Here is an 11,757-nt window from a genome sequence, read left to right as displayed (position 1 = left end):
TAAAATACTAGTGATTCTGAACATAAGCCTGCTAATAAAATGTCTTGAATATAATTCATCCAATGGGACATTCATGGTATTAACACGATTCTGTTTGAAGTGAACAATATTAAACTATTTACAAATTTGTACAAACATTAAAAGTTAAATATGTCTTATTTTTTTCGCCGTCGAAATATGCATTGGCGAAGTTGGCCCAATGAGGTCACAACAAACCATATCCGAATGGTGAAACCAAGTTTAAAAATCGAAAGCTGTATTAAATTTATCGCAATAGCTTTACTTGTAGTTCTGGTAGTTTTTACTACGAATCGTGGAATCATCTACTGTACGATTTATCATAATCGTCTTAAAGGGAACCGCTAGAATCAGTGTTTTAATTTTTTTTGCTATAGAAGTCGTCAGCTTTGGTTAGTTGGTAACTTTTTTCGCATTCGGTCGATATTTATTGCCACATTGGCCGCGTCTCGCATTGTTTGGTTTAGAAAAAGGGCAAGCCAAGTTTAATGCATGCAAAGTCAAAGTCGGAATCCCCCGCCCCCTCCGGCAGCCCCTTCCCGCGCGTCGGGCGACGATAATTGCTAGTAATCAGCTAGCTGGAACAATAAAAATCGAACAAAAGGCACAAGGAATATTAAAGCAACACGAGCAAAACGCAATGCAAGCCAAGACAAAGTTATGGAAAATGTTCATTTTCATTTGAATGAAAATGAGGAAACGGCAGACAAGTTCAACGACTCGCGGCTGCTTAGTAAGAGGCATCGCGGCGAATCCAGCGCCAATTTCGTGTGCTCTAAATTGCTTAATTATGAAATGTCGAAAAAGTATAAAGAAACAATTAAAGCCGAAATTATTTCAGCAAAGCAGCGACTAATGCAATTCCCAGCCAATAGATTGGGCCACACACGCGTTCGAAAGTTAACAACTAACTTGTTGCACGCACTACGATGGCGTTCAGGGGGCGAGGCACAACCAGCTTTTCACCCAGCTGCAGCAGACAAAAGACTGAAGGCACGAACACCACATTTGGATGGATTGGTGGGAGGCAAGCAAAAGACTTAGGACACGAGCTTAAGTGGTGGATAGATTTGCGAGTGATTGAATGGGCACAGCTAAAGTCTGAGGACAACAACTAACCTATCAGCTGATTAGGGGTCAGGTGTGTGGGACTATTTCTGGTTATGCCTATCTGGCCGGTTGGCAGCGGAGCGTGGAGCGTGGAGCGTGGATAGACCGCGCCGCTCATTGAACCCATCTTGCGCAAATGGCAAACAGACTTCCTCCCCCGCTCCCCCCTTCCGAGGAGCCGGCGCGTGCATTTTTCTTTTTGACCGATTTTCATGGCATGATCTGTTTTACGGCTTTCGGTTTTCTTTCATCGCGTTCCCCGAAGTGCGATCCGCGCTCTTCGGATCTTTTCGTTTTCGGAATCGGCGGGTATTTAAGTGGCTCGAAACGTGTTTGCAGACATTCAGTTTCTGTTATCGTCTTGAGCGATTCGGTTGTGTGCCTTTTATCATACGCCGCGTTGTCCGTTGGATACACTCTCTAAAGGATTACCTCTGACCAACTAATCATCTCGTTCTAACCAAGGTGAGCATTCCTATCAGATATGCACCTCTGCTCTGATGTTGAGCTCACAATTCGTGGGACAACGCCCGGAATTTAAATTAGTGCGCCGAAATATTCACGATAAAGTGTGCAAATCATGTGTTGCATTCCCGAAATACAAAAGATGTTGAGGAGACAATAACTTCACTTGAAATCGTGCGAATAACTCAATGGCAGCGAATAATGAAGAAGGCCGTGCTTGTATGGCCCAAGAATGTTTGATTAAAATCATTTCAGGGAAGAATCCTCACGAAAAAGAGTTCATTGATCGGAGAGTAATTAAAAGTAATAAAAGCGGCATGCTTAGAATATATTAAAGTGTAAAGAATGACACTAAAGTGATAGAAGTGACATAAGAACAACACCCCTTAATTATACCCAAACTTATTAGATGATAAAGGAGATACGAAGAAATGAACGAAATCGAACCCATAGTTTTCGTCACAAAATCGACCTATGATACCTGGTTATCATATTTAATTGGCACAAACAAACATATATACATATTTTAAATGCATTATATTATTATTATATCTAAATTGTTTTGAACACGTAAAGCTCATTTCTTTTACCTGTAAGCCGTTTGTTTACAAACCATTTCCCAAACCACTTATGCCCGCAATGGTGTTTCGAAATAAAAAAAAATCATGTTGTTAAACAAACAGGCAAACAAAATTTTTTTAATGGCAGACTTTAGAACGAGATGAGGACCAGAAGACAAAGGCCGAAAGAAGATGAAACCGAAAGCACTTTAACTGGCGCCAAACAACCATAAAAAAAAAGAAAAACACCCATTATAAAACCCGTTTTTGTTAATATTTTGCGCGACTTGGTCGCTTTTTTTCGAAGCTTTTCGCAATATCTGCAATAGAGGTGCAGGCTAAAAAAAAAATTTGCAATAGTCGCAGCGGCCATTAGCGCAACAAAAAATGGAAATAACAGAGGAAAACCATACGAGTGTGCACACACAGCAATTTGAGTGTGGTCGAGCCTCGTCCAATCCGCCGCTGGTGATTACAATGCTAACAGGTTGCAGGTTGCAACTGCAGCGGTTGCATTTCCAGCTGGTTGCGGCATGTGCAACACACGGCGACAAATCAAATCCCCTTCAGCTTTTCAAGAGCTTTTCTTCCACCAGCTGCAATTGACCCCAATGAGCTCTGTGTGCGGTGTGCGGTGTGCGATGTTGCAAGTTTACATTTTTAAAATAGCCCATTGGTTGAAGTGGAATATTCTGTGCAATTCCCAAAGTTGCCTAATATAACCATTCGTACACACTCTAAACGTCAGTTACCTCACGTTCACGCATCACTAAGAAAGGTTGAAAAAGTAGAAAATCAAATAGTAAACAATCAAGTTGAGCAAAAAGTATGCCCCAATGGACACAAACATAACAGCGAGATTTGGGCCAAAATATACTTTATACTACCTTGCAGTCACTTTTCTCTATTAGCATACACTTACATTTCCATTACTTACGCCAGGGAGATGGCCAAAATTTAAAGCAGATGGGCCCTCGAATTTTCGAGGTCGATGTCAGCTGATTTTGCTTTGGACATAAAGCAAACTCTCTAAGTTAGCCAAGTACTATATGTCTATTTGGATTTAAGGGGCGGGATACGTACTTACTTTGGATACATATTTGTCCACAGTCCATGCTAATGAATCCGGGCACTGACGTGTAACCGCAAGACCCACGAAAGTCCATCGTTTTGAAAGCGCGCAATTAAAATGTCAAAAATATCTGCTTACTGCAAATGGCTTATTAAAAATTGTGTCGAAATGGCCAGAGAAAAAGGCGGCTTGCAATTTTATTGTCTTTACCAGAGTGTTCGCCTTTTTATCTTTATCTTAAATCAGTGGGCATGACCTAATAGAAAGAAACTTTTTTTTTCCAATACATACGCAATAAGGCTTTGTAGTTAAAGATCGAAACGTTTGGAATTGCTTTAACTTAAGAAATTTACGACTAATTTAGCTATTAATGAATCAGTTTTGCATTGAATTAATTTTTTGATTATTAATTATTTTAGATAAATTTGTATCGATAGTTGAACATATCAATAGTATTCAGTTCAAAAATACATAGTAAATATTAAAATGAATCACTTAACACCTTACCTCCCTCCAGATGATGATGCTACACCCCACACCCGACCAGCGCGTAAGCATCCGCGAGGAGCTCCGTGAGCCGGAGGATCCCGCAGACATTGAGCGCGACATTAAGCTGATCCGCGAGTGGCTGGAGACGCAGCCCCACCTGCCCAAGGACATGGACGACATGCGCCTCACGACCTTTCTGCGCGGCTGCAAGTTCAGCCTGGAGAAGGTGAAGAAGAAGCTGGACATGTACTACACCATGCGCAATGCGGTGCCAGAGTTCTTCTCTAACCGGGACATCAATCGGGAAGAACTTAACATTGTACTGGACTATGTGTAAGTATTCTACAGAAAACAAGTATTATAACTTTAGCTAAAGACAATAACGGAAACGTAAGAAAGCTAATTCCATGGCTCTCTAATATTATTTATCTCCTAACAGGCACTGCCCCACTCTACCAGGGATTACGCCCAATGGACGCCGCATCACGTTCATCCGGGGCATCGATTGCGACTTCCAGCCCCACCACATTCTGGACGCCATGAAGGTGGCCCTGATGATCGGGGATGTGCGCCTGGCGGAGGAGAGCGTTGGCATCGCCGGCGACATCTTCATCCTGGACGCGTCGGTGGCCAGTGCCGCCCACTTCGCCAAGTTCTCGCCCACCGTGGTGAAGAAGTTCCTGATCGCCGTGCAAGAGGCGTATCCGGTGAAGGTGAAGGAGGTGCATGTGATCAACATCTCACCGCTGGTGGACACCATCTTTAACTTTGTGAAGCCTTTCGTGAAGGAGAAGATCCGTAGTCGCATCACCTTCCACAACGACGTGGAGAGCCTCTACAAGGTGGTACCCCGCGACCTCCTGCCCAACGAGTACGGTGGCAAGGCCGGCGGCGTCGTAGAGCTTAACCAGTGGTGGAAGCAGAAACTGGTCGACAACACCCAGTGGTTCAAGGACCAGGAGGACAAAAAGGCCAACGAGTCCCTGCGCCCCGGCGCACCCAAGACGAGCGACGACCTCTTCGGCATGGAAGGCACCTTCCGTCAGTTGAACATCGACTAGGGCCCAAGGATCCTTCAAGATTCACAATCCAGGTCCTGCGACCTTAACCTAGCTTGTCTAACCGTTTATATCAGCCGCTCATTTGATTAGTCCAAGCTCGTGTGCATGACCCTTGCTTAGTTGCTTCATTCTTTCGCCACAATCCATTGTTTATCTATCTAATATAATCAGTACATTGCAGTAATTACAATAATAAAGAACCAGCATTTTAAGGAATGAATAAATTATTTGAAATTGCGGCTTTATTGATCTACAATGGGTTATCCACATCTCAGGTAGAAAGGGCTCACAAGTACTGATATCACAATTTGTTAGCATTGGAGACAATGTAATTCCTTATTTATTATATAGAATTTTCCCCGCAAATATTTCAAGAAACAGAAAGATGTCCTTTATATCTTCTTTTATAAACAGATATTTCGAACGCCGCTTAAAATGCATAGGAAATGGGAATGCATTACATTAAGGAATAAACTAATCAGGGAGGAATGGATGTCAAAGGAGGAAAGCGTTTCTCCACGAACGCCCCATTAAAATAATGAACGAGCAAGGAATGAGGGCACAGACCAGGACTCGCTGCCGATGTCTGATTGCGTGTGCCACCGTGCACAATGCCACCCATATATTTTACTCGTCGCATGTCCCCACTTTGTGCAACATGCACATTTTCAGCGAAAGGGAAAGTATGTCGGATTCAGAGGGAGGATGGAAAACCCATGACAGATTCCTCCCGACTGACTTGTTTCTCCGACATATTAGTTCCGTTCATTGTTGGTGCGCACTTCGGCGTACGAAATCAAGTGCTGCGAACATATCGCAGTCACGACTCCTCGGACATGGTCAACTGGGCTTCAATGGGAAAGCTTTTCTTTCTCGATGGCAGGGTTTATTTGGAATTGATGGCCAGTCCGGCTAGGGAATTGCCAAAAACCCATCTGAATGGTTGGGCGTTATGACTTGTAAAACTCAGTTGCCAAACAGTGCCATACTTACATCACATTTCGCTTGGCCAACTGAGTAAACTTCTCTTGGCAAAAATCCACTATTTGGTACTAAGCAATTCAGTTGATACTCATTCATGGTTTGTTAGTGAAAAGTAATGGAAAATCTTATTACAACTAGGTACTTTCATTTCTATGTTTATATAGTTAACATGTAAAATAAAGGTCAGTATATTTGGTCAAATATTGGGCACTAAATAAATATTTTGAAGCATGGCCTTGGCCCTTTAAAATATTAATAATTCCTTTAAAATGTATCTATTTAAATCAAAGTTTTTCAAAGCAAGCTTATCATTTAGCTTATCACTTATTCATATGAACATTAATTCTTTGGTGTTGGCTGCAACTTGTAATTTAAAGTTTATTTAGCTGGGAAAACATAATTGAAAAGTTCATAGAAATTCAGGCATGAAGCAACAAACCTATAAAAGGGTTAGACAAAAGCCCTGGATCTAAATACTAAGTTTGGTCATAATGAAGAGCACATCCAAGGAAGAAAGGATTAAAGCCGACTCCAAGCGTCGCGACCTGTTCGTATTTGTAAGGCAAACCATGTGTGTAGCGGCCATGTATCCTTTCGGATATTATGTGAAGGGCTCTGGAGTCCTGGCAGATCTGGTCCGAGTCTGTGACATGGCCTACGAACTCCTCAACTACTTCGTATCGGTGCATATAGCTGGCCTGTACATCTGCACCATCTACATCAACTACGGACAGGGCGACTTGGACTTCTTCGTAAACTGTTTGATACAAACTATTATTTATTTGTGGACCATAGCGATGAAGCTTTATTTTCGAAGGTTCAGACCTGCATTACTGAATGAAATTTTGTCCAACATTAATGATAAGTACGAGCCACGTTCCGCTGTAGGATTCAGTTTCGTCACAATGGGGGACTCTTATCGGATATCCAGGCTATGGATAAAAACCTATGTGTACTGTTGCTACATCGGCACCATTTTCTGGTTGGCTCTTCCCATTGCTTACAGGGATGGGAGCCTTCCTCTCGCCTGCTGGTATCCCTTTGACTACACGGTGAGTTTATGATATGCATATAAACAAGAAATACTGAGTTAAGGGGCTATCTCCAGCAACCTATTGTCTATGAGGTAGTGTTCCTTCTTCAGGCGATGGGACAGATCCAAGTGGCCGCATCGTTCGCCTCCTCCAGTGGTCTGCATATGGTATTTTGTGTCCTGATATCTGGGCAATACGATGTTCTCTTCTGCAGTCTCAAGAATGTATTGGCCAGCAGCTATGTACTAATGGGAGCCAATATGGCGGAACTAAAGTAATTTTATTGAGTATATGATGATAAAGACTTTATTACTATATATTAGAATTCTTTAAATTACTAAAATCTGTCATGCTTGCAGTCAATTGCAGGCTGAGCAATCTGCAGCTGATGCCGAGCTAGGTCAATATACGTACTCTATGGAAGAGGAGACCCCTCTGCGAGAACTTCTAGAAGTGGGAAGCTCAATGGACTTCTCCTCAGCATTCGGGCTGTCTTTTGTACGGTGCATTCAGCACCACAGATACATAGTGGCAGCCCTGAAAAAAATTGAGCGTTTCTACAGTCCCATCTGGTTTGTGAAGATTGGTGAAGTCACTTTCCTCATGTGCCTGGTGGCATTCGTCTCTACGAAGAGCACGTCGGCCAATTCTTTTATGCGGATGGTCTCTTTGGGACAGTACCTGCTCCTAGTTCTCTACGAGCTCTTTATCATCTGCTATTTCGCGGACATCGTTTTCCAGAACAGTCAACGGTGTGGTGAAGCCCTGTGGAGAAGTCCATGGCAGCGACATTTGAAGGAGGTTAGCAGCGATTACATATTTTTTATGTTGAATTCCCGCAGGCAGTTCCAACTAACTGCCGGAAAAATAACCAATCTAAACGTGGATCGGTTCAGAGGGGTCGGTATCCTTACATAGAGCTTAATTACAACTAAACTAAAAATATGTTTATCTTCTTTATTTTATTTAAGACTATCACTACTGCCTTCTCGTTTCTCACCTTGCTGCAAAAAATGGATTCACGAGAATAAAAAACTTGTTTTCTATAATTATGAAATAATGATGAATTTCAATGAAGTCATTTAAAACGATTTAACGATCTATGTATTCAATTGTTTTCTTATTTGCCCCCATCAATATTTATTTCAACTTTGGCATTACACGTTCGAGCAGTGTGTTACAGTAATAGTTTAAATAGTGGGCGTCTTCATAGCATCGACATTTTAAAAGTATGCTATTATTTAAATAACGTCTTTAGTGGAGTATATAATGCAAAAGAAAAAAAACAATTGAATCGGAATACATAATAGCTGGCTAATTTAATATAACAATTTAAAATTAAATATATAAAAGTCATGAAAAAAAAAAGATTTTAAAAGAAAACACATTAGCCCTAACTTTTCCATTGCTCGTATTATTATAATTATTAATGTGGAACACACATTTTATTTACCGCTGGAGTAAATGCTGTATGCTGTATGCGCACTTAAAACGGTAATTTGACGATCCTCATTTATTTAAAAAATTATACAAGTAATTTATGTGCTTTAGAGATAAATTATTGACCCTAAGCTCAAATTAAATCATATACATTTATAAGGTACTTGGGTTAACTCTCCAACTCCCTACCCCGCATTAAGTTCCTTCATTCTTGTTAACTACATTTGAGCAAATTATTTGCTTAACAATCTGTGTGCTCTTTGTGTTTTTTCACAATAATGATCATTCTCAGTGTTGTGCTTGGCATTTTGTACAGTATCAAAAATGCTTTGTTGCATGCTTTCTATTGCGGCCAAATACTACAATTCTCGTTTATTTTTACATTACATATACATCGGGCAAATGCTCAAACACTTGCTTACAATTAGTTAATAGAGGCCTTCTATGTTGGTTTTTATAAAATTGTACACATTTTTAGTTTTCAATAGACAAGTGGCCAAGATCATAATTACTGTTCTCTATATAGTTGCTTTCATATACAATTGACAGTATATGCTTTGTGAACTGAATAAATCAGTTTTTTTATAATGTAATTACCATCAAAAAAATATATTTAAGTTTATGATTTATGTATCTCATTCTGATTTCCCTTTCTCAGCGACTTAGTTTCGATCTTTTGTTTTACAATTTATATATAGACATATTAAACAAAGCGTAACAAGGGGAGCAGCCACAACAAAAGCAACAGCAACAAGGCAGACAGGGCAACAATTTGCAATTGTTGCTTGTTTCGATAAATGCTATGAGTATGCTGTTGCTGTTGTGCCTGTTGATGCTGTTGTTTTCTGTACATTTCCCGTATGGTTTCTTGAGCCATGAACTGAGTGTATGACAATCCCCCTCCTCAAGATGACGTTGCCCACTTTGTCCAAAAGTTGCTGCTGCTGCTGATCCTGCGGCTGCTGCCGTGGCTCCTTGCATATGCTGTTGCTGTAGACTAGTGTGAGTAGACTGCGCCGCTAGCTGGCGTGCGCTGTACTTGTGCTATTGTCGTGGTTGTAGTGCTCCGTGTTGACAATCACCTGCACCACATATCCCTGGTGTATACTGCACTCGTCGATTGGCACCTTGTCGCCCAGCAGCTTGCCGCTGTAGAACCATCGCTGACAGCAGGCGTTGACAGCCTCGGCGGCCTGAAAAGTTTGAGTTTAAGTAAAGGTTAAAACTTCAATCATTTTAAGCGGTTAACTAAATATGTATTAATAATGCTGATTTTTAATACACAGTAACAACAATTTAAAAAATGATATTTTTATCGTGCCAGATTATGTACACTTCTAAAGTTAACTTAACAAAAATTCTTTCGTTCTGTAACCGCATCGATTTTTTTGTTACATTTACAAAACATTTAGAGATATTCAATAAGTGGTTGACTGCTGGACTCACCTGAAGCTTTTTCTTGCACTGCCCTACGGTGTCCTTAGAGTAAACCGGTAGTTTAACATCAGTCATGGTGGATGATATGCGCAGCTTCAAAAAGATGTCGGTGCCACCATCCACGGGCTCAGAGTATTCGGCAGGCGAGTCGCGCCCATTCTCCTCCTTTACAATATTTATGGGATATGACAGACAGTAAATGGGCACTTTGTACTGGGTGCCCAGCTCATCGTAGCATTCTGTAAGGTAGCTGTGGAAAAGCACAACAGTGATCAGTAACCGGGCGGCCCAACTATCATTATCTTATCGTAAACCCCCATCTAGCCCAAAAATGATTCACTCAATATGGCCTAATGCTAATGATTTAATGCCAAGTGGGCCAAATCGGATAAGGGCGTAGATAATAGCGGAATTACGTAGGGAGCTCCCTTCAAGGACACTGATGCATGCCATGCCGAAAGTGGTGGAAAGGTCAGCGCTGCATTTAAATAAATGTGGTCAACAGTCCGAGGCGAGTGTCGGAATGTCAGTCAAAAATCGATGTATAATAAACACGTTAGCGCGAAGAAGTTCAGTAGAAGGGTGAAGGGGGTGCAAATACTCTAGGCAGGAACGTGGAATAAACGTGGAATTGGTAACGAAAGCAGGCTAAATAAATAATTTCCGGCAAAACCGTTCTGGTAATAAAACAATGTAACATTCATTTTGAATATACATGTATATAAAATTCATTTGAATAGTGCGTACTTCGTATTTCAGTTAAGTTTCCTATTTTCCTGGCTCATCACTTATTTACGATACCCCTGTGGTGTCCAGCAAAGGACACTTGCAAATCGCAGTCATGCATTAATGGAGTTATGGCATGGTAAAATCACTGTATATATTATTGATTTTCTGGTCGATGGTAATTAGCATTAGAAACTTTTCAGTTTTGTAGTACAAATTGTTAGTAAGATAACGTTAATAAGAGTTCCTCAGACTATAATTTACTACATGATGTTAAGTTTTCTTGCCAAGAAAAGTTATGTATAGTTGTCCAGTGGTCAGATTTGTTAAGAGCAACTCACCCATTCGGGACCGATACGTTAGCCCCGTCCAGAATGGCCTGGGCCATCTGGAAGTCAAGTCCCTCGGCCGCGGTAGTGGCCGCCCGCAGCGCATCCCAGATCTCCTTTCGACCGTCGAAGGCCGGCGCGGTATCCCAGAATTCATCCCGCTTGGACCGCAGCTGTCCCTCGGTCAGTGGCACGTCAGATCGCCACCGGATGGTCTCGTGGCAGAGCGGTCGGTTCTTGCGGGCCGCACCCATGGCAATGCCTGAATTGACGCTTTTATATAGAAGGTGTCAACGCATATATCGAAGGCCACTCACCTGCGCTGGTGGGACGCGAGATGCTCGCCGAGGAGACGCTCATCGTCTCGTTGTCGGGGTTCATGCGACACACACAGGCACCCATTGTCACGCTCAGCGACACTGCACTGCGCTCCAATCCACTCCGCTCCGGTAAAAAGGATCTACGGATATACGGAATATATACATGACACATAGTGTACATGCACTCATCAGAGGGACATGTTCGTACGCCAGTTCCGGAAGGTAAGAATCTGGGATTCTCGGAACCTGACAATATCCGATACTCACCGATACTCCGCCCCGCACAGCCGCCTTGTTCGTCTGCTCGTCTATACTATGTGCGCCTTATTTTGGGACTCAGTTATCGGTCGATCGGCTGTTTATTATTATTATTGTTGCCTAAAGTGCCCTCTGCTTTTTATTTTATGCACACGAGCAGTGTGACCGCAGCCAAAACGACAAAATACCTTGGACCGCCGGCCAATGGCACTAAAATACTTCACCGGATATAATAAGTTTTTAGTATTTGGCCTCATTTGGAATATAGATATTTTCGATGGAACCGGGGAAAAACATCTTATATTGTTATATAGATATATTTCCGCTTTAATGGCATTTCAAATTTTTCATTTGAATCTTAATAATTTTTTTATTAATAAAAAAATACAATGGTTGGGGTCTAGTATTTCAAATAGTATTTTTTTGATAATTGTGTTATTCGATCAATCGATAT

General features: G+C 41.6%; 3 protein-coding genes across 3 annotated transcripts; 2 read left to right on the top strand and 1 right to left on the bottom strand.

The window, feature by feature from the left end:
• The first annotated feature begins 1,469 nt into the window (after positions 1-1,469).
• Positions 1,470-5,002, top strand: LOC120453858 (alpha-tocopherol transfer protein-like). The gene is made up of 3 exons (XM_039638763.1): positions 1,470-1,593; positions 3,743-4,047; positions 4,154-5,002. Exons 2-3 carry the CDS (start codon positions 3,743-3,745, stop codon positions 4,773-4,775), a joined length of 927 nt encoding a protein of 308 aa, XP_039494697.1. The 5' UTR covers positions 1,470-1,593; the 3' UTR covers positions 4,776-5,002.
• A 1,248-nt stretch (positions 5,003-6,250) lies between these two features.
• LOC120454544 (odorant receptor 83a) lies at positions 6,251-8,143 on the top strand. The gene is made up of 4 exons (XM_039639924.1): positions 6,251-6,811; positions 6,868-7,067; positions 7,153-7,693; positions 7,765-8,143. The coding sequence occupies exons 1-4, from the start codon at positions 6,251-6,253 to the stop codon at positions 7,822-7,824; spliced, it is 1,362 nt and encodes a 453-aa protein (XP_039495858.1). The 3' UTR covers positions 7,825-8,143.
• Positions 8,144-8,279: 136 nt separating this feature from the next.
• LOC120454548 (ubiquitin domain-containing protein 1) lies at positions 8,280-11,487 on the bottom strand. The gene is made up of 5 exons (XM_039639928.2): positions 11,313-11,487; positions 11,043-11,185; positions 10,738-10,987; positions 9,680-9,920; positions 8,280-9,426 (listed from the first exon to the last, which is right to left on the bottom strand). Exons 2-5 carry the CDS (start codon positions 11,125-11,127, stop codon positions 9,253-9,255), a joined length of 750 nt encoding a protein of 249 aa, XP_039495862.1. The 5' UTR covers positions 11,128-11,185; positions 11,313-11,487; the 3' UTR covers positions 8,280-9,252.
• Between the last annotated feature and the right edge of the window lie 270 nt (positions 11,488-11,757).

This window comes from Drosophila santomea, chromosome 3R, assembly GCF_016746245.2.
Source record: "Drosophila santomea strain STO CAGO 1482 chromosome 3R, Prin_Dsan_1.1, whole genome shotgun sequence".
Classification (NCBI taxonomy): domain Eukaryota; kingdom Metazoa; phylum Arthropoda; class Insecta; order Diptera; family Drosophilidae; genus Drosophila; species Drosophila santomea.
Note: the sequence above shows the minus strand (reverse complement) of the source record. Positions and strands in the feature narration are given on the sequence as shown.